This window comes from Citrus sinensis, chromosome 8 (assembly GCF_022201045.2).
Source record: "Citrus sinensis cultivar Valencia sweet orange chromosome 8, DVS_A1.0, whole genome shotgun sequence".
In the NCBI taxonomy this organism is placed as follows: domain Eukaryota; kingdom Viridiplantae; phylum Streptophyta; class Magnoliopsida; order Sapindales; family Rutaceae; genus Citrus; species Citrus sinensis.
Genome location: NC_068563.1, coordinates 24,971,444 through 24,992,677, shown reverse-complemented (window position 1 = coordinate 24,992,677; position 21,234 = coordinate 24,971,444). Strand labels below are relative to the sequence as shown.

Here is a 21,234-nt window from a genome sequence, read left to right as displayed (position 1 = left end):
TTTTTTAAAAATTTTACTATATTTTTTCAAAGATTTAAATGATTATCATATTCATCAAGATCTTCAAATTCTTAATATATATATGCACTTGCATTTATAATTTCTTGTCTCTATTAATTTTTCTATCCAAAATACATATTATCAAATACTTTCACATAGATCTTGTCATCTAAATTTAGTGTCCTGAATATTATATGTCATAAATGTCTTATGAATCCAATGAACAAATTATCATAACCTCTAATAATTTCACAAAATATATAAACCAATAAGTTACCACATTTTAGCTATAGGCAAAGAGACTTTCATACGGAAGATTTCATCCTCTTGATCTGATCAATTATTCAGACATGTGGGAAAATAATTTAATTAAATTGAATTTCACAATATTTATTAAAGAAATTAGAAAACCCAAATTTATTTATAAAATGATATAGAAAGTGCAAATAAAATATTAGAAACTAATAATTTCAATGAACAAAGTATAAAACAAATTAAAAAGTTAGGATATCAAATGAGTAAAAAATTTATAAAGTTAAATAATTAATAAAAGATTTCAACATTAAAGATCAGGATATATTAAAGAAAAAAATTACTAATATAATGAATAAAAACTTAATAGATGAATAAAAAAATTAGAGATTCAATTAGATACAACAGAAAAAATTGTTGAACAACTTAGTACTATATTTACTATAAATATAAACGGAAAACTTCAAAAAAAATTGAAGTAAGCAGTGTTGTCTGGTTGCAGCATGCGGTATAAAATAAAACTTTTAAAAATTTATTGACTTTTTTTTTTTATAATTATTAACTTTTTGACATGTTTATTAAAAAATTAAAATTCTAACGGCTCTGACAAGTTATTTTATTTTATTTTAAACCTTTTCCCCCTCAAAACTTACAGGTCTTCTCCCTTTCTTTAGAAACAAGTAATCAAACGCTGGGACAAACAGAGAGCATGACTCTGAGCCCCGCTTTAAAATCCCTTATAAATCCTCAAACTAAGCAACCTCCCAAGAGCCTCAGAAGCCCATTTTACTCAAAGTTACACGCCGTTGCCTTAAGTGGACAAACCTTCGCAGGAGAGCTGGAATTCTCCCCCTCGAGGAAAGACCAGAGCCTGTTCGATAGAAGTCCTCAAAGAAACTTTGTAGAATACAATCGCCTACTTTTTGAGTACTGTCGCGATAGTCTCCACCACGAAGCTCTTAATCTATTCTTGGGTATCCGCCGCTTGGGTTTGCCCCTTTTTGGGTCAACTCTGTCTTCAGTGTTGAAGACATGTGGATGCTTGTTTGATCATGTTTTTGGTAGACAAGTACATTGTGAGTGCGTTAAGTCCGGTTTTGCTAGGGATGTTAGTGTTAGCACTTCTCTTGTTGATTTATATATGAGGACTAACAATGTGGAAGATGGAAGGAGAGTTTTTGATGATATGAATGAGAGTAATGTGGTTTCTTGGACTTCATTGTTAAGTGGTTATGCACGTAATAAAATGAATGATAGAGTGTTGGAGCTGTTTCATAGGATGCAAGTTGAGGGTATTAAGCCTAATTCGTTTACATTTTCAACTGTTCTTGGAGTTTTAGCTGATGACGGAATAGTTGCGACGGCGGTTCAAGTTCATACCATGGTTATAAAGAATGGGGGTGAGGTGGTGACATCTGTGTGCAATGCTTTGATTAGTATGTACTTGAAATCAAAGATGGTTAGGGATGCTAGGGCTGTTTTTGATGGCATGGAGGACAGGGATTCAATCACTTGGAATAGCATGGTTGCAGGTTACGTTACCAATGAGCTTCATATGGAAGCTTTTGAAACATTCAACAATATGGGACTTGCAGGTGCAGAGCTCACAAGGTCAACTTTTGTTTCTGTTATAAAGTTATGTGCTACTACTAAAGAACTGAGGCTTGCACGTCAGCTACATTCTCAGGTTTTAAAGAATGGTATAGATTTTGATCACAACATTAGAACAGGACTCATGGTTGCTTACAGTAAGTGTGGTGAAATGGAAGATGCCAGTAAAATATTCTCTATGATGCGTGAAATGAAAGATGTGGTATCATGGACCGCCATGATTAGCGGTCATTTGCAGAATGGTGCAATAAATCTAGCAGTGAATTTTTTTTGCCAAATGACCAGGGAAGGTGTTAGACCAAATGGTTTTACTTATTCCATAATTCTTACGGCACAGCCTGCTGTTTCTCCTTTCCAAGTACATGCACACATCATCAAAACTAATTATGAGAAGTCATTTTCAGTTGGAACTGCACTTTTAAATGCTTATGTTAAGAAAGGAATACTGGATGAAGCTGCTAAGGTTTTTGAACTCATTGATGAGAAGGACATTGTAGCATGGTCAGCGATGCTTGCTGGATATGCTCAAATTGGAGACACTGAAGGGGCTGTCAAGATATACAGACAGTTGACAAGTGAGGGGGTTAAACCCAATGAGTTTACTTTTTCTAGTGTCATAAATGCCTGTACTGCACCATCAGCAGCAGTTGAACAGGGCAAACAATTTCATGCATGCTCAATTAAAGCAAAATTGAATAATGCTTTATGTGTCAGCAGCGCTCTTGTTACCATGTATTCAAAGAAAGGGAATATTGAGAGTGCAAGTGAAGTTTTTAAGAGGCAAAGGAAAAGAGATTTGGTTTCATGGAACTCGATGATCTGTGGATATGCACAGCATGGTCACGCAAAGAAAGCTCTTGAGGTTTTTAAAGAAATGCGAAGACAAGACTTGGAATTTGATGGTATAACATTCATTGGTGTCATTACTGCCTGCACTCATGCTGGTTTAGTAGATGAAGGTCAACAGTACTTTGATATCATGGTAAATGAGCACCACATTTATCCAACAATGGAGCACTATTCTTGCATGGTTGATTTATATAGCCGAGCTGGAATGCTTGAAAAAGCCATGGATATCATCAACAGAATGCCATTTGCTGCTAGTGCAACTGTGTGGCGAACTGTCTTGGCTGCCTGCCGTGTTCACCGTAATATAGATCTGGGAAAACTTGCGGGGGAAAAGCTCATTTCACTTCAACCACATGACTCAGCTATATACGTACTGTTATCAAATATGTATGCTGCAACAGGACATTGGCAAGAGAGAGCTAGAGTGAGGAAGCTAATGAATGATAGAAAAGTGAAAAAAGAAGCTGGCTACAGCTGGATTGAAGTGAAGAACAAAACCTACTCATTCTTGGCTGGTGATATCTCACATCCACAGTCAAATCAAATTTATTCTAAACTTGAAGAGTTAAGTACCCGATTAAAGGATGCAGGCTATAAGCCTGATACAAGTTATGTGCTTCAGGACATTGATGATGAACACAAAGAAGCCATTCTTTCTCAACACAGTGAAAGGCTGGCCATTGCTTTTGGATTGGTTGCCACTCCTGCCGGGGCTCCTTTGCAGATTGTCAAGAACCTTAGAGTCTGCGGTGACTGTCATACTGTCATAAAGTTAATATCAAAGCTTGAAAGAAGAGATATTGTTGTTCGGGATACAAATCGCTTCCACCACTTTAAGGAAGGTTTATGCTCTTGCGGGGATTATTGGTGACTATCCATTGGCTAATGGATATTTAACCTGAATTTTTGGAGGATTACTTGATCTACAGGACCATCCACAGGTGATTGAGATACATTTCTTCTTAGTGGTGCATACAGTTTCAGTTGGAAATAGATGCAAAGCAAGGTATACAACTCAAATCTTGTATACGTGAGGTTTTCTTCTTCTTTTATTTATTTATTTTTTTTGGTGGCTATTACTAACCTAGTACATGTATATATTTGAAATAGGATTCTTTGAAATTATTTATTTCTTAATGAAAAGGTAATGTGGGTCTTAATGCAGCAAGAGGGACCTCAACAGTTAACTCAAATTAATTCAATGAAGTTGGATGGTTTCGTCCACTTTGCTTCAAACAAATGCTGCTTGAAGAGGTATAAGACTATCACGATTATGAAAGTCAAGGTTATTTGTTTGATTCTTTTGTTGTAACTTCACAGTCTTTCTGCCAATTCATTTATTTTGCTTTCATTTGCAATTTATTTATATAAATTGCAAATTCATCTGAAATGACTTTCAATTAGATGGCTGACTGAAGTTGCATTCTTGCATCTGGCCAAACTATATGAAAATGTCTTCCCGTCAGCTTTTTAGTTTTTGAGTTGGATGAAGATGATATAATCAAATTAGTTATGCTGATATATGTTATGGCCATGATGTAAACAACCCATCTGATAATTGAATATTCTAAACTCAAAATATGCATCTGAACTCTATTTCCTACAAGGAAAGAACATTCAGACCAATAGGACTCCTAACTCTATGGATGCCATTGCTCCATGTCAAATCACCAAACACAAAACTTCCACCAATTTTCTTGAAAGGCATGAAATCAACTCTAAAAGACATCTTCTCCCCAGTCTTTGTAAACTTGAGTTCAGCAGATGAAACACTAACGTTGACACCAGTCGGATTATTTACGTGTCCAACATAAACCGTTGGGCCTTCACCGTAATATGTAACTGTTCGATGAATGGATAAACTTCCATTCATGTTGGAAACACCTATTGATGGGTAGTTAAAATTGTAAGATGGAGGGAGAGGGTTTTGGCAGTGAATTATCTCTCCTGTAAGATTTTCCAGTTGTCTAGGGGTTGCACCTGTGCTGCAGAGGAAATTAATAATGTCGTGGGAATCAAAGTCATAAATTAGTCCAGGATTCATAGCTGCCACCTGGTTTATGTGTCCAGACCCATTGTCAAATGGTGTGGTCTGGCTGCCATTTGGATCTCTTCTAATCTGCTGTTGGTTGTTATTTAGAACTGTAGCTGTTGCAACAAAATAAAGTATTAGAAAATTTGTTTCGTTAATTAAATTAATGAAAAGAAGACATTGGTAAATTATCGTTGATGAAGCTGCTAGCCTGTTGTCATTATTGCAGACATTATTGCTGCTGGACTCCAAGAAGGATGGTTGGATTTTATAATTGCTGCAACAGCAGAAACATGTGGACAGGACATGGAGGTTCCAGAAATTATATTGTAATCAACTGATTGTTCAGCTGTTGCTTCGATTGCTACTGGAGACTATTCTGCCAAAATGTTCACTCCAGGTGCAGTAATATCTGGCTGTAATATAAAATTTGGATCATGAAGTACTATTTTCATTTTCTATTTGACATTTTCAATATTACAGCAGTAACACCTTCTAACTTAGGTTTCCCTTTCTGTCGTTGATATTGAATTTCAAAGATTATCCAATTCCTATGTGAATACATAATTTGAAAAAGAATTATACAACTTACTCTAATGATGTCTGCAGTAATGATATTTGGTCCCATGGAGGAAAATGCTGCCATTTCTGGAGCAGGCTTAGTTTTCAGAATCGTCTGTGGTGGATAGATTCTGGCTATTGGATTTCTGTAATAACAGTAGCATTTATCAAATAAGCTGCCCATTATTTTCAAATGAATTCTCTGAAAATGTAATTTTTAATTTAGCAATTTTTTTGAAGCTGAGAGATCTAGACAACTCACTTTCCTGCAGTCATATATGCTTGAAGTTCTTGTGCTTCTTCTTGACCGATTAGCATGGCGGGGATTACAAACTGAAAGCCAATATCTTTGGCATTGGGGTCGATGAGTATCATTCCAACACCACCACTTTCTCTTACAAATATGCATTTTTCTCTTCGGTTGTCAGTTGAAGCCTCAATCATGCACAGTACAATCTTCCCTTTGATTAATGTATGATGATCTAGAGTATTGTTCTTGCAAAAGCTGACAGACAAGATAAAAACTAATGATTAGAGCAAGTTGGTATATATTGACTTTTCACACAGCAAGGGTATGGATATGAATTAGTGGCTCTTTGATAATGATATCTGATCAAGACAACCAATTTGGATTACAAGGTTTTTAGATAATAGTCACTTCTGGAGGAGATGGTCTAGTAAATATGTGTTTTGTGAAGAATAGAAGGAATAATATAAAAAGTAACACCTTTTAAATGATGTTCAATGGGTGATGCAATAATTTTATTTATTTTATTTTCCTTTTTGTACGGGGGAAATGTTGCATGTTAACTTATGTTCAAGTCATTGGCTTATGCATCCTTAAGAAAATTGTCTCGATAGATTTTCCAAACAGTAGGTCAGTGACCCACTCAATGTGCATTATCTACTCACAGAACCTGGAAGGCTAGCCATATAAACATAGCAGCATATAAGTTATACAATGATATAAAGAAACCATTTGTATCAAGCAATGAAGTATTTCTACCATTGAAAATAGGAGATACCTTGCATTTGTTGCTGTAACTCCAGAAGCAGCTGCAGTGCCCCCAGCTTTTAAGCCGTAGAAAGTTTTAGTTTCCAGAGGATTTAAAGAAGAGCCCTGCAGTACAGAAGTTGTTATGTTTCTCATTATTGGATAGATAAGGCAGGTAATGTGGACAAAGTTGAAAATATTTACCTTCAAAATCTTTGAATTGCCAAGATAAATGTTTGAGTAGGATTTCCTGTCCACGGAACTTGCAGCAACAGTGAGTATCCCAGGAGCAACATTGGTTGCAGTTCCAGGGAAAATGGAGTTTCCAGCCGAAGCGGAAACAAGAATTCCTTTCTGGAATGCATGGAAAGTTCCAATTGATGTTGAATCCTCAAAGTAAATAGGTTGAGGAGGACTAGGGCCAAAGGAAAGAGATAGGATATCTACAACGTCATTAATTGCATCATCCAAGGCAGAAAGAATATCAGCATCGTAACAGAGGTTAAACCAACAAGCCTTGTAGATTGCTAGTCTCGCACTTGGTGCACCTCCCCTTGCAGTGCCTCTGGCCATCCCAAATAGGCTGAAGTTTTCAACCACTGCCCCAGCTATAGTTGAGGCAGTATGGGTTCCATGGCCATCACTGTCTCGAGCTGAGCGGAAAGATATGCTATTTATAGATTCAAGAGACCCATTTGCTGCTTCAAATCCTCATGAGTAAAACCCAGCACCTATAATTTTCCTGCAAATTTCATCATGTCCATTGAACTTCATATAACCATGCCTTCATTATGTATCAGACAATCAGATTGTTTCAACCATAAATGAAATTCCAGTGTTGAGAAAATGTTGATCAATTTACTTTATTGTTCATTGCTAGAGAAACTGCCAGGTACCTGTTGCAGTTGGACAATGTAAAATTATCGCCAGGAACACATGCTCCCTTAACTTTCTTGGCCACAGGACCTAATCCGTCATCATTGAAGCTCTTAGACTCAGGCCATACTCCTGCAAAATAGATGAAATTAAGAGAATTTTATCGTGCTAAGATGATAGCTTAGCATCAGAGACAGCAAAAACACAAAAAGCACTACCAGTGTCAACAACTCCAACAATAACATCAGATTTCAAATACACAGGTACTTGATTATATTGGTTAATGGAGTCTACTCCCAGGAACTCCCATGAATGTGTGGTGTGGATAATCTTTGCCCTGCTTTCGAATACAGAAACAACTGAATCCTGTTCTGCAAAATTAAGTGAAATCTATTAGAAAATGTATGCAGCTATAAAATTCATTTGCTTGCTAAACTTGAAATGTATGTTTTCTCTGACCAATCGAACTTTTAACAGTATGTACTAAGCATGTGTTTTCTCTCCCTTCAATCATTTCACTACTACTCCTAACTTTTACTAGTGTTCATAGGATAACATTAAGCGTTGAATGACAATACTTGTGAGTTGTCGAGCTTGCTCTGGTGTAGGCATTGCAGAGAAACCTCTGAAGCTTTTAGTATAATGGTGAGTTGCAACTTTTTTTCTGCTCCATGGATACTGAAAAGAATCCAACAAAACAATACTTTTAGTGATACAAACAATGCAATTGAAAACGATAAAACAACTAATAAATCGCTTCACATTAGCTTATATATGGTCGCATCTTCCAGTGACTGAAGCAATTAGTTCATGGTTGGCTCTGGTCACAGACTCTGAACTGGGATGCGAATGCTCTCCCATGTAAACAACATAGTGCTGCAAAATGAAGAACGCAGAGGAAAATGAGAACGAAATTAAAACTTTTGAATACAAAATATTTCGCCTTGTGTTTTCATTACCTTGGTGAATCCATGCACCAATGCAAGTTTAATGAAACAAGAGAAGAGTGACAACTCCAGCAATGTTCATTATCCCCAAAGTGTAGGAATAGCAGTTGAAGTAAAAATGGCAAGTGATGATGGATTCATTTGTTTCGTATATAACTACCAACTTAGATGTTATCAAAATTCTAACGCCGGCTTCATGAGACTAGTGACTTTTTATGTTTGTAAATTGTAAGCATAAGCTGAATTTTTTGTATCGAGAGCGAAGAGAGTTATATTAAATTTTCTTATTGCAAATGGGGGAGTACGAGTATAATTGCCGGCTTATGATGATGTCAGATTTTGCTCCGAATGTGGGCATCCTCTTTCAGCATTTCTGTTGAGGAAATTCTAATACGTAACAAGGGTTTAATTTTTTTTTTTATTTTCTTTTTATAAGGGGGACAAGAAAAGGGGTAGAAAATAGTAGCTTTTTTTTTTTTTTGGCGCACTCAATTAAGTTAAAAACTTTATATGGTTTAATAAAATGATGGATTTTATCATTTATTTTTGCTCGTTCAACAAAAAGTTAATATTGATTTCTATCCCTTATTAGCTAGTAAAAATAAATCAATTGTGTTTATAAATATATAGGTTTGTCTACGTAAGAAGTTAGTTTTTTTTCTTTTTCCTTTTTTTGGGGTTCGAAACCTAAACATCTCAAATCCAATTTTCCAACACCAGCAATGTTAAAAAGAGTTTCATCAACGTATATTCACATTTTGATGTGCTGATAGCAAATTGCACGTGTTTGATAAAATTTAAGCGTTAGCTAAAAATCAAATATACAAGAAACTAGCCAGGACATCTGGACATGAATGAGAAATAGTACATACTTCACACCCACCGTGCCAAAATAGAGACCTCGTGAAAGAATGCCAATTCTTCCCCAATCTAGAATGGCATTTTCAATCATGATCCTCGACTACGAACAACAATCATGCACACCAGGACAAACGTCATGTTCCTAATGCATCATGAAATCAGCAGAAACAAATGCATGTTTGCCACCAGATGATGCTGCAACCATTCTCACAGAGCAACCAGGGTCTCATGGTACCGACCCAAAGTAAAAGAACTTTAACCTAGTTATGCAGTCGTCAACTAGGTTAGTGTACCCACCAAAAACAAAATATATAATAATAATAATAATTAAAAAAATAAAAATTCTCTTTTGACAGTTCCAGAAGTGACAGAGATGCAGAGATATTGGTGAGGCTCTTTACTTTACAGGGAGCAATCCGGAGGAAAAGGAGTAAGAAATGCGGAACGAACACCTACCCAGAAAACAGGATCATGGGCAATAGCAGCAAGGTGAAGGTTATTTCCTTCCTGCACGGCACCTCTAAATAGATGTCAAAAGTCGTAAATGTAAAACTTTCCTATAAAAAGCTCTTCTCATCATCCACAGTGCAGTTAATATTTTTTAGGTAATAGGGCTACCAATCATTACTAGTCCATCCATTGGGAAATGCTTGGTCCCAGAGGGCAAATCTTAACAATTCGCACTACTACACCTACCCTACCCTAAGAAAAGTAAAAATACAAAGTGAAAAAGGACAGGACAAAAAAAGGGTTTGAGGGAGAAAGTAAGAATAGAAACGGAAAAGAAAAGTAAAAAATTAGGACTTGCTGGCTATTACCCCCTCCAACCATCCAATCCTTAACTTTTTTGACAGCAATTCTGAAAGATATCTGGAAATCAAAACACTATCAAACCAGATAAGTAGTTAGCATAAACACAAAACTGACCAATTTATGGAATCAGCAACAAAGTGAGGCAGTAATTTGGGAACTGTTCTTTACACAATTTGAAACAAATAATTAACAAGTATCAAACCCCAGTTTTTCCATCTGAATACAGATAAAGGGAAGTCAAGTCACCTTCCCTTCTTGAAGAAGAAATGATTGGATCCAGAAGTGATAAATAACATACAAATCATATGCTTGCACTCACTAGCATGATTCAGCATTATGTGCATAATAGACCCATTAACCTTCCTCTCCAAACTCCTTTGTGAATCTCTCTTGAACTTCAAGATCACTTTTGCTCACTGTTGGCCTCTGTCTTGCAAGAACTTTATCAAAATCTGTTTTCGAAATAGGGGGTGGAAGGATCTGCACAGAGATTGACAAGCAACAAAAAGTTAACCAATCTAAACATGCTCAAACTAGAGAAATTCCAATATATTACCAGAACAACTTATGGAACTTTCTTTTCTTCACTTAATTTTTACCCAAAAGAAGACTAAGAAAAATAAGCCTCATATTAACTTATATAGTCTAAAGAGCTCCCAATTTCCAGCAAAGATGCACCACTTAAAAAATTAGAGCACTGAAGTTCATAAGATTCCTATGGCCCATATACCTGTTCTGCAAGCCCTTTTGCTGCAAGCTCCTGCATCGAAATCTGAACAGCACCTGATTGCTTCGGTCCACATGGCATCCACATACCATTAGAGGTCTTAAAGAAAAACATGGCATCCTGAGTTTTCCGTACAGGTTCGAACAAGACATCCTTTACCTGTGACAATCAAGGAAAAAAAATAAGTCAAGAACACATAAAAAAAAGGCAATGCTGGCTAATTTCAATCAACCCTTTTTTACAGAAAGGCATAATCAACCGAAGACCCACTCAAAAAGACATCTCATATGCAATTCTTTTATTTATTTATTTTTTTTAATTGATAGGAAACAGTGCACATTTTTTTTTCTTTTTTGAAACTCATCTCCTATGCACTTACACAAACGGAAATATCAGAACCAGAAAACCCCTCGGTCTTGCGAGCTAAACTTTCAAAATCACTTTCAGTCAAACTGTGGGGTGTATCTCCTAAATGCACCTGTTCAAATTAAAACCCAACAAGCATGATGAGATTTTGCTGTATGGACAAGATGACTGCATAGCCAAAAAACTATTCCTCACTAAAATTTTGAAGGAAAAGGAATATTAAGGCACTCTGTATACCTTGAACATGTGCTGTCTTGCCTTCAAATCTGGAAGAGGGATGTATATACGCTTGTCAAAACGTCGCCGGATGGCCTGTAATCACAACTGGTTAGGCACAATATGTAATAGTCCAATCAGATAAAATCAAAGAAAACAGTTGCCTCATATTCAGCTTTACCTGATCTAGAGCATAGGGAGTATTTGTTGCAGCAAGAACAAGAACTTTCTGATCGTTGTGTCCAACACCCTTAAAAAAAGTACAAAGGATAAGTGCAGTTCAAAATGAGGAGAAAATATAGAAAGAACTAATCAATCTATTTCTCAAAATTTTGACATTCTCATTTCATAAAAGAGTACCAAAAATAATAACTCAAAGTTAGTGATTCCGTCATTTCTACTCTTTTTTCCTTCTAAAATTTGTGACTACTCCTACCAATAAATTACAAGCATAAAGGAGAATGAAATGCAGGCTGAATGTATTGGCTAGAGAATGCAACAATTTCCCAGTCAAGCTCGAATTTAAAATGACCTTTTAGTTTTATCACTCAGGTAAAAGAAAAAACAATCATGGTATGGCAAATTGGCATATCCACCTTCAATGACACACAAAGGGAATATCAGTATTATACACTTATTACCCAAATAATTTGAGTCTCAAAAGATATAGGAAACGTTTATGGTTTGGACACCAAGATCTAAGTGTCAATCTCTAAGCAAAAGAGATCTAATTTTAATAGCCTAGCTTCTTCCAATAAAGCTTTTTTCAGCCCCTTTTCCCATGGTGTGAGATGACACAGAAAACAAAGGTGGTCTGATCTGTAATTCTCATGTACTTTTATTCAGTGAATTCTGCTCTTATAACAATAAGTGGACTATCTTGGTCCAATAGAACTACATAATTGGAGATATAACTAGGAAGTACTTAACGTTATAAGAATACAAAGATAATCTAAAAAGAAAAGGGACCAATTTACAAAATTATGATAACCTTTTTCCAAAAATTAAATGAAATAAAGAAAGAAAAGAAAAGAAAAGAAAAACTCAATATTCTTCCTCCTTAGACCTCTAAAAACATAAAGTTCTTCTAGACCAGTTCAAAAGTAAAATCAAATACCTGCATCTGTACAAGAAGTTCAGTTAAGTAAAATCAAATACCTGCATCTGTACAAGAAGTTCAGTTTTGATGCGCCGAGAAGCTTCGCTCTCATTGCCTTCTCCACGCTGACCACATAAGGAATCTATTTCATCAATAAAAATAATGGAAGGAGCACTTTCACGAGCCATCTGGAAAAGGCTTGAGACAAGCTTTTCACTTTCACCCATCCACTTTGAAACCAGGTCTGATGAAGAAATACTACTCAGGGAGAAAAAATAACATATTATGAACTGGCAATAAGCAAAAGCCCATTACTGGCCTACATCCATAAACATTAAAAAACCCACAATGATTTCATCATATATATATACACAAAGAGGAATGTGCAAGAGTATGTGTGTCACTACAACAGGGTAGGCCTTTACAAGATATTGACGAGCTTAACTATCACGGATTAAAAGCCATTATTTAATTTTAAACGAAAATATATTAAAAAAAAAAAGGAAATTGTATCTGGCAGCAGGCATGATGTCATATATCGGTAAGGTGATCAGCTCAAACAATAGATGGTATGGATTGAGCTAAAAAGGTTTTGGGAAATTCGAAGTTACGATAAAAATTAACCCATATTCTTGCATGTTCCAAGTATGCATTAACATTATTGAGGCATAAACCATCAAACAGTCCGCCCTTATTTCTGTGCATACACACATACATAAAAAAAACTGCAAGAAATATTGTACTAGGTGAGCTGACAAATATAGCACCTGAAAAATGTAGAGTCGGCTTCAGTTGCAACAGCCTTGGCCAGGTATGACTTTCCAGTTCCAGGTGGTCCATACAATAGAAATGCTCTCCACGGTTGTCTCTTACCTGAAATAGAGCAAGAAATAAACAACGAAATTTTTTACAAAATGAACAAATCACTAAACAGTAACACTATGTGATAATGAATATAGTTGCAGATATGCAAAAACATCAAAAGAGATATGACTGGAACTGCAACAACAAAAGCGCCCAACACAGCACTTCACTTAAGTCCATCATCTACAAACAGAGAATTTTACTTAGCTCAATACTATCACCTAAAAGATTAATGCCTCTCGAAAAGCAATTTGCCAATCTCCTTTATATGGACAAACACTATGCCTCCATTTCATATATATCTTGTGCCTTGTTTCTTTTTCCACAAAAGCATCTCATTCACAAGCGTGGAAACAAGCCTACCAACATGAAGCTACCATACAAGCCAACAAGCAAAAAACATTTGCAGCACAACCCATCAATTCAATTCAACTCACCTCATAAGCACAAACACAATTATGGATACACAAAACAATCAATAGATAACCACAGAATTAATTAACCAGTTCCCAAATTTCAATCACAATAAAAAATTCAAAGTAACCCACCGGTGAAAAACTGGGGAAACTTAACCGGCAAAATCACAGCCTCCTGCAAAGCTTGCTTAGCGCTTTCTAAACCCGCCACGTCATTCCACTTAACATTAGGCTTCTCCCTAATAATCGCCGAATTCAATCCAGCCCTCAGCTTCGCCTGCTCCGGATCCTCCCCATCACCGCCGCCACCATCACCACCATCCTTCGGCTTCGTCTTAGGCCGGGTCGCCACCGCAGCGTCCCCGTTGTGAGCGGGGCCGGGCCCGCCGTCATCCAGAACGGCACGGATCTCCTCGGCCCGGCGCAAATACTCGGTGAATTTCTGAGTGATCGCCTCCTTAATCTTGGGATTCTTCTCGTACTTCAAGTGGGTTTTGAAATACTCCAAGGCGTTCATGTAAAGAGGGAAGGCTTTTGCGTAATTTCCAGCATTGTCTTCTTGCACGGCTTGTTTCACGTACTCGATTGCCTGTTCCTTGAAGTTGCTGTACATCTTCAAATTATAAATTTATTGGTTAGGGTTTATGATCGGATCGCATGTGAAATTACTAATTTTGATTTTTGGGTGAATTGAAAGATTTCGATTTCGAATTTGAGTTTCCTGTTTGTTTTGTGTTTGATTAAATGTCAAAGTGAAGCAGCCGTGTCCACGGATTCCTCTTTGGATTGGTTATTTGGTTTTGTTTTGGGGAAAAAAAAAAAAAAGGTTGTTTCTCCGAAAGGAAAGCAAACCAATTTCACCCCTTCGCAATTTGCATGAGGTCGACTTTCTGACTCGAAAGCTGTTAATATTGCGTCACAAATAATATCCTTTTTCCTTTTTTTTTTTGGACTATATTTTAGAATTAAAAGTCTATTAGAACTTTCTAAAATGAATTTTATTAAATAATTAAATTATTGCTTTTCGTTTTGTCTATTAATTATTAGTCATCAAGGAGCAAAATTGTACCTTAATATTTAAGGAATATCAGCTTCTTGCGTCAATAATTAATGAAAAAAAATTCTATATGATCTCTATAAATAATTTTATTTTTATTAAAATATGAATTTAAAACCTAATGAGATTCTTTTAAAAAAAAATGAAATATCAATCAAAGCCAACATAAGTTAAATTCTAAACTCATATGCCATCAAGTATAGTATATGAAGAAATAATTTTTCTAAATATCTGAAAATAGACTAATGTTAATATGTAATGCCAATTTACTGTAATATTATATTTTTTAAAAAATAAAAAGTTTTACTCGTTTTAGACAGTTACTAATTAATATTATATGTAATTAATACTTGAGCAAAAATAATTTTCAATGACCTTTATTTGTTTCCCAAATAATAACTAAGTTATAAAAAATTTATTTTATATTGGTGATATAAATTATAAATAATGTTGGTTAACAAGACCCTCTCTTTAATGTAATTACCATGGTAAAAAAAAAAAAAACTCGGTGAATGACATTTAGACACCGTCACAAGGGACATCTCACATAGGTAGTGTATTTGGCGGCGGGCAGTTGCAGGGAAGGAAAAAGTAAAAGCAATGGGAAAGCGAGACAAGAAACAGCAGAGACAGCAGCGAAGAGATTCTCGAAGAGGTGGTGGCTTCTCGAACTATCAAGAAGAAGAAGAAGGAGGCTATGAAGCTGACTACAGTCACCATTCAAGCCTGCCCTCTTCTTCTGATCATGAAGAAGCAGAAGAAGAAACAGGGCCGGAAGAAGATTTTGACAAAGCAGATGATGATCGAGACAAAAATGACACCAACCCATCAACCGACATGCCGTCTAAGTTCCTTCTGTATCAGCAGTCCGTGCAGGTATTAACATTAATTAATACCCATTAACTTTAATTGTTCAATCATACTGAAATATCTAAACTTGTCTTTCAAGGGAAAAAAATCCTCTATAGTTTGCTTGGTTGCTGAGAAAATGAGGGACTTTACTAAATCTTTTAACTTTGGAATAATTGTTTTACAATGTCTGTATTGTGTTTATTGGATGACAGATACGAAAATTTGTGTTCTGATCAAATGAAATGGTATTTATTGTGGTTTTGAGGAATAGGACTTTAATTGTGGTTATTGAATTTTTGTTTTGAGGGCAGTCGCCAAAAGGAGACATTAGCTATCTGCAGAAGTTCTTTTTGATATATGTGGGAGGGAGGCAGCCGCTTCACCTCCAAGAAGATTTTTGCGGCACAGCTTTACTTAGGTGTGTAACATCATTTAAAAGCGTTTGATATTTCAGAGTTTGTGATGTGATATTGGAAAGGAGATAAAACGATGAACACATTGAACGATTGGACGGTGTTGCAGGATTCTTGATGCTGTTTTTATGAAGAGTGCTGTTAATTTGAGGAAGTTTTTGGATAAAATTTTTCATAATTGCAGTGCCCAATTCTGAAATACTTAATATTTGTCTTGGTCTATTTGTTTGACAGTACAGAATGGCTTCGGAGTGACTCAAGACGGACTGCAGTGGGATTGGATTTGGACCTTGAGGCATTAGAATGGTGCATGGAGAATAATCTAAACAAAGTTGGGGCTGATGGGTATTCCAGAATATCCCTCTTTCATGGAAATGTTTTGCAGCCTCTTGAGGCAAAGCTTGTGAGATATGAGCCTCAAAAGCTTGTAAGAAATATTAGTCTAGAGGAATGTGATAATACTTTGGAGACTTCAACAATAGAATCTGCTGTGCAAGACAGCTCCACGGCATCTAGCGGTGATAACTGCAGTAAGCAGAACTCTTCACTGCCTGCAAGAGACATTATATGTGCTTTCAACTATAGTTGTTGTTGTCTCCATAAACGTGCAGATCTGGTCTTGTATTTCAAGCACGTTCTTCATGCTTTGTCTAAGAAAGGTGGTATATTTGTCATGGATTTATATGGTGGCACGTCATCAGAGCAGAAGTTAAGACTACAGAGGAGATTTGCCAATTTTACGGTATTATATACTCTCTCCAAACATTTAGTACAATTTACAGTATCTATGCCAGGACTAGATATACAAAATTTAACATGGTAAGTCATTGTCGATTCTGGCTATGTTCAAGTTAGGAGTATCTAAATGTTTTATGAGTCCACCACCTCTGATAAAAATTTATGCTAGGCTTTTTGGATCCTTTAGGGTGTTCAACAGGGCTCAATCAGAGCATTTTTACTTATCTTCATCATGTCTGCTCCATCACCATCAATATGCAAAGCTTTAGTTTGATCACTAGTACACTTTTTGGTGTCATTAATTTTTTAATCACAGTAATTGATATCTGTAACCAAAAACAGGAAGTTTCTCCAGTAAAGGTCTGTCATGATGTACATAGACATAGTCATAGCACTAATAACGAATACTTAAGAAGTGAGACAGTTTTGCCTTATGCTTTGATGCTTTGTATTGCTAAATAATACAAGAGATATCTCGTAGGTTTGGTTCACCTCTTGTGTTTATGGAACTTGTCAAATCATGTGTTGGATTACTGTTTGCTCTACCAACAGAAGCTTTATATGTTAAAATTCAAATTTGGTTATAATTATATGCAGTATGTATGGGAGCAGGCTGAGTTTGACATCATTGAGCGTAAAACAAGAATTAGCCTCCACTTTCATCTTCAAAAAGAGCAGAAAAAACTTCGCCACGCATTTTCATACAATTGGAGATTGTAAGTTGTATTGTTATCATTTAGTATATTCAATATTTAAAGTGACATGTTCATGAATTTTCTCCATTTTGTTAATATGCACGTTTAATATATAATGCTTTAGTACGTTTTTATGTATTTTTATCTTCTCAGGTGGTCATTGCCTGAGATTAAGGACTGCTTAGAAGAAGCTGGATTTCGATCTGTACATTTTTGGCTTCGTGAAATGCCAGATGCCAGAGAAATGAGGAATACAGAGGGATTAGGGGTTTCTCGAGATGCAAAGTATGAAGAGATCAAGTGTTTTCAACAGCAAGATGCTTGGAATGCATATATTGTGGCTGTTGCCAAGTAATGTTCATTTTTCTTTGGTAAATTTGAAGATCATGCTCAAACATTTGTTTTCGGAAAAAAAAAGAAAAGACAAGAATGATCTCATAACTTTGAGAATGAAGTTAAATATTTTTCAAAATTGTCTTGTTGAATCTTGACTTTGAATAACTTTCAATCCATGAATTTCCTAGAACAGTTAGAATAACTCTCTGTTGTGCCAACCTGTCGAATCAACTGAAAACTAACGGAGTAGAGTTAGAAATTTGAGTTTGTAAGGGAATTAATATTAAATTAATATCTTACATTTAGTTTCCTCTCATATTTCAATATTTATTGGATAAGTTTTGTTAAATATTTTAAATTAAATGTACTTTTAAGCGAAGTTGAGTGCTATAACTTAAAAACACTGATGATAAAAAGAAATTATGAAACAGAGAAATTGAGCACTGTAAAGATATGTAACAGATATCAATAAAAAGAGCTTTTATTAATTTTCTCATGTATTGCTTGCGTTGTAAAAATAGTAAAACGAGACATTTTGAAAGATAGAACATCTCATCAATTTTGTGGCCATCATATAAAATTTACAACACATGATTATGATCAACTTATTTTTTTTTATTTAAAAAAAGCACATTCAAAATTATTTGTGTAGATTAACGAATTTTACATAAAAAAAAATTAAATAAATGTATATCAATCAAGAAAAATAGTAATCTAAGTTTATATAAGTTTTATTTTTCACATGTTTACATTCAATAATGTTATAGCATTTTACTTAAATAGCCATAATAATACTAGAAAAAATAAAATAAGAACAACTCAACTATTGGATATCAAAATTTTTACGTAACCCCAGCGGTCCAAGTGTAGATTAGAAAACGAGATATTTTGCCAATTTCTTCTCTATTGTAATCAATATATAGCACCTACTCCCCTACTACTTTTATAATAGTCAATAACTCCTGACAACATAAGTTTACAATATTATGCTTATTTTTAAATACGCTTTTATTCATATTTATTATAGATTAAATAAATCACGTGAATGGAAATTAAAATAAAAAATAAGTATTAAAAATAAGAAATATATGTTTTGACTTAAAAAATTAATAATAAAATATTTTTCCTGTACTTTTTTTATTTTATAAACATTTTCTTATAATAAATATATAAGAAAATTATTATAAAATGATAAAAAAATTATTAGAAGAAAACTTGAATGATAAATAAAAAATTATTATAAGATAAATAATAAAATATTTTACTTATATTTTTTGCATTTAATTTTAAAAATATTATAAAATATTTATTATAAGAAAATATTCGCAAAATAAAAAAGTTAAAAATTATTATTAATTTGTTTCTCATATCAAAATATATATTTCTTATTTTTAATACTTAATTTTTTTATTTAGTTTCTATTCATGTGATTTATTTAATTTACAATAAATATAAATAAAAGAGTAGTTAGAAATAAAAGTAATATTGTAAACTTATACTGTCAGAGGGGTTATTAACTATTATAAAAACAGTAAAAAGATAAATGATATATATTAATTATAGTAAAAAGAAAATTGACAATCTCCCATTGTTTTATTGAACTTCATTATCTGAATTACACATATTAAAAAGTTGCCCTGCTTTGCACAATGCACAGGCAACGACACTGTGGGATAGGAGATCGTCTCTATTTGACAATTGATTTAATTAAAAAAAAATTAAAAAAAATGCAAACGTTAGAATTTTTGGATTCCTTTAAGATGCTAATAAATGACAATTAGCATAACTCAACTTGAACCCAAATTGTTTACTTTGGCAGTTTCGAAAGCGATTAATACGTAGTGTTTTGATAATAATAATTGCAACGTAAATTTTTTTTTTATTTCTTAAAAAATATGATAAGAGAATATGGAAACCAAAATTAATCGCCTTTAAGAATTTTTTTTTTTTTTTTTTGGCCCCCTTTTGATAGATCCGAAAAAGTCATTCATTGTTTACAAGTAATAATAGCTCGACCCAAGACATGGTTTCCAGTAAATTCAATATTGTGAAATTATACAACACAAAAAAGTCTTATTTTAGGTGCACAATCTCATACACTGATATATTGCAACTTGCATGAGTATTCGCCATGTATTATGATAGGCTTCAATGGCTATGGCCTTGCCATTTCTTTGATAGACAGCCTTTATTTGCTTTGCTCTTAAGTGAAGAGCATTCGACTTTTAATGGCATTATTAGCCTTTACTTGCTGATAGTATTGCAGATGGATTCCATCTTTTCAGGTGCATTCATTGAAGCATTGCCTTCAATCTCATTGTAGCTGTAAATGAAGTTCTCTTTGTCCATTGCCTCAATCTTGTGCTTCACATAATTGAATGAGTTCTGCTATTTGAACTCCGCGACGATGAAGGGACAACAGAAAACTCGGCACGTCAATGTCTGTTGCTTCAACTGCACTCCCCATCTTTTGTCTATTACTTTTTTCATTTAAAAAATAAAATAATCAAAAGAAAGAAAGAAAAGTAACGAAAAGAGATTATTTTTTTACAACCATCTTTAGTCTCTCTCCATCTCTCACCTCTCATTTGCTCAACGTGAGATATCTGCATTTAGGAAGGAAAAACCAGTTCCGTCTCTGCATCTCGCTTATCACAAGAAAGAAGTTAGATCTAGATCTACAAACATAGGCCTTGATAAAATTGGTACTGATTAATTGGTAAGTTGGTGACTCTCACTACATTCAAATAAAATTTTTGTTGTGTTCTATATATTTAAATGGTTAGAATATTTAATTTAAATTATAAAAATTCGTAGATTTTTGCTTTTTATATATTTAAATTGTTATGATTTTTTTTAAAATCTAAATGGCTGGAAATAATGAAATAAATTATAATAATTTTTGAATGTGTTTTATATATGTTAGGATTTTTTAAATTTAAATGGCTGGAAAAAACTCTAAAGCACTCGTCAGTCGTCAATATGAAAATTTATCTTTGAAAGAAAGTAACCTTCGAAAAGTAGCATATATAATGCCGAAGTGATTATCATGTCAACTAGCTAGCCTTCGCTGAAGGTAATCTTCTTGATGCTTCCGGACCCTCCATTTCCTTCAATTTTCATTAAAAAATAATAATAAAAAGGGTAAATTTCAATTTACTCGAAAAGTGTAAAGATATCAATTTATTCTTATTTACTGTTGAGAAGATAAAAAATAATAATAACAAAAAGTCATCATAAGCCCTTCATTTGCTATCATCTTTTGAATTAAAATGTTGGGTAAATTGAGGTTTTTATAATTTTTAGAGAACAAATTGAAGATTATTATTCTATCTGGAGGATGATCCCTAATGGGAATCATTTTGTGGGATTTTAAATAACTTTAAATAACATTATATCAATCGAGGGAAAAAAAATTAAGTTTATAATCAAGTTCAGTTTTTCACATGTTCACATTCATGCGAAGCATTTAATTCTCTCTCAAACCTTCTAATTAATTCGCAGCAAACATCTAGTAATCATTTTTCAACAAAATATTTCAGAAAGATAAATTCGATAAACAAATTTTCATTTCATGTGATTAATTATAATACCGAATTTATCGTAAAAATACTTTCTTTTCTGTTTCCCATGATCTAATTGGTTTGCCCTGACACAAA

General features: G+C 34.2%; 3 protein-coding genes and 1 pseudogene across 4 annotated transcripts; 2 read left to right on the top strand and 2 right to left on the bottom strand.

The window, feature by feature from the left end:
- The first annotated feature begins 788 nt into the window (after positions 1-788).
- LOC102616922 (pentatricopeptide repeat-containing protein At2g27610) lies at positions 789-5,871 on the top strand. Of its 2 annotated transcripts, XM_025101920.2 has the most exons (4): positions 789-3,718; positions 3,878-3,966; positions 4,974-5,144; positions 5,354-5,871. In XM_025101920.2, exon 1 carries the CDS (start codon positions 962-964, stop codon positions 3,581-3,583), a length of 2,622 nt encoding a protein of 873 aa, XP_024957688.1. In that variant the 5' UTR covers positions 789-961; the 3' UTR covers positions 3,584-3,718; positions 3,878-3,966; positions 4,974-5,144; positions 5,354-5,871. The 2 variants fall into 2 exon arrangements, with proteins under 2 accessions (XP_024957688.1, XP_006487970.1); XM_006487907.4 differs by having other exon boundaries at positions 4,974-5,871.
- Positions 4,271-8,159, bottom strand: LOC102620855 (subtilisin-like serine-protease S; annotated as a pseudogene).
- A 1,735-nt stretch (positions 8,160-9,894) lies between these two features.
- Positions 9,895-14,358, bottom strand: LOC102616626 (protein SUPPRESSOR OF K(+) TRANSPORT GROWTH DEFECT 1). The gene is made up of 8 exons (XM_006487906.4): positions 13,617-14,358; positions 12,972-13,077; positions 12,264-12,462; positions 11,287-11,355; positions 11,127-11,201; positions 10,903-11,001; positions 10,527-10,682; positions 9,895-10,276 (listed from the first exon to the last, which is right to left on the bottom strand). The coding sequence occupies exons 1-8, from the start codon at positions 14,095-14,097 to the stop codon at positions 10,151-10,153; spliced, it is 1,311 nt and encodes a 436-aa protein (XP_006487969.1). The 5' UTR covers positions 14,098-14,358; the 3' UTR covers positions 9,895-10,150.
- A 723-nt stretch (positions 14,359-15,081) lies between these two features.
- On the top strand, positions 15,082-17,711 carry LOC102616334 (uncharacterized). The gene is made up of 5 exons (XM_006487905.4): positions 15,082-15,417; positions 15,705-15,811; positions 16,041-16,548; positions 17,142-17,260; positions 17,393-17,711. Exons 1-5 carry the CDS (start codon positions 15,142-15,144, stop codon positions 17,592-17,594), a joined length of 1,212 nt encoding a protein of 403 aa, XP_006487968.1. The 5' UTR covers positions 15,082-15,141; the 3' UTR covers positions 17,595-17,711.
- Positions 17,712-21,234: the final 3,523 nt, after the last annotated feature.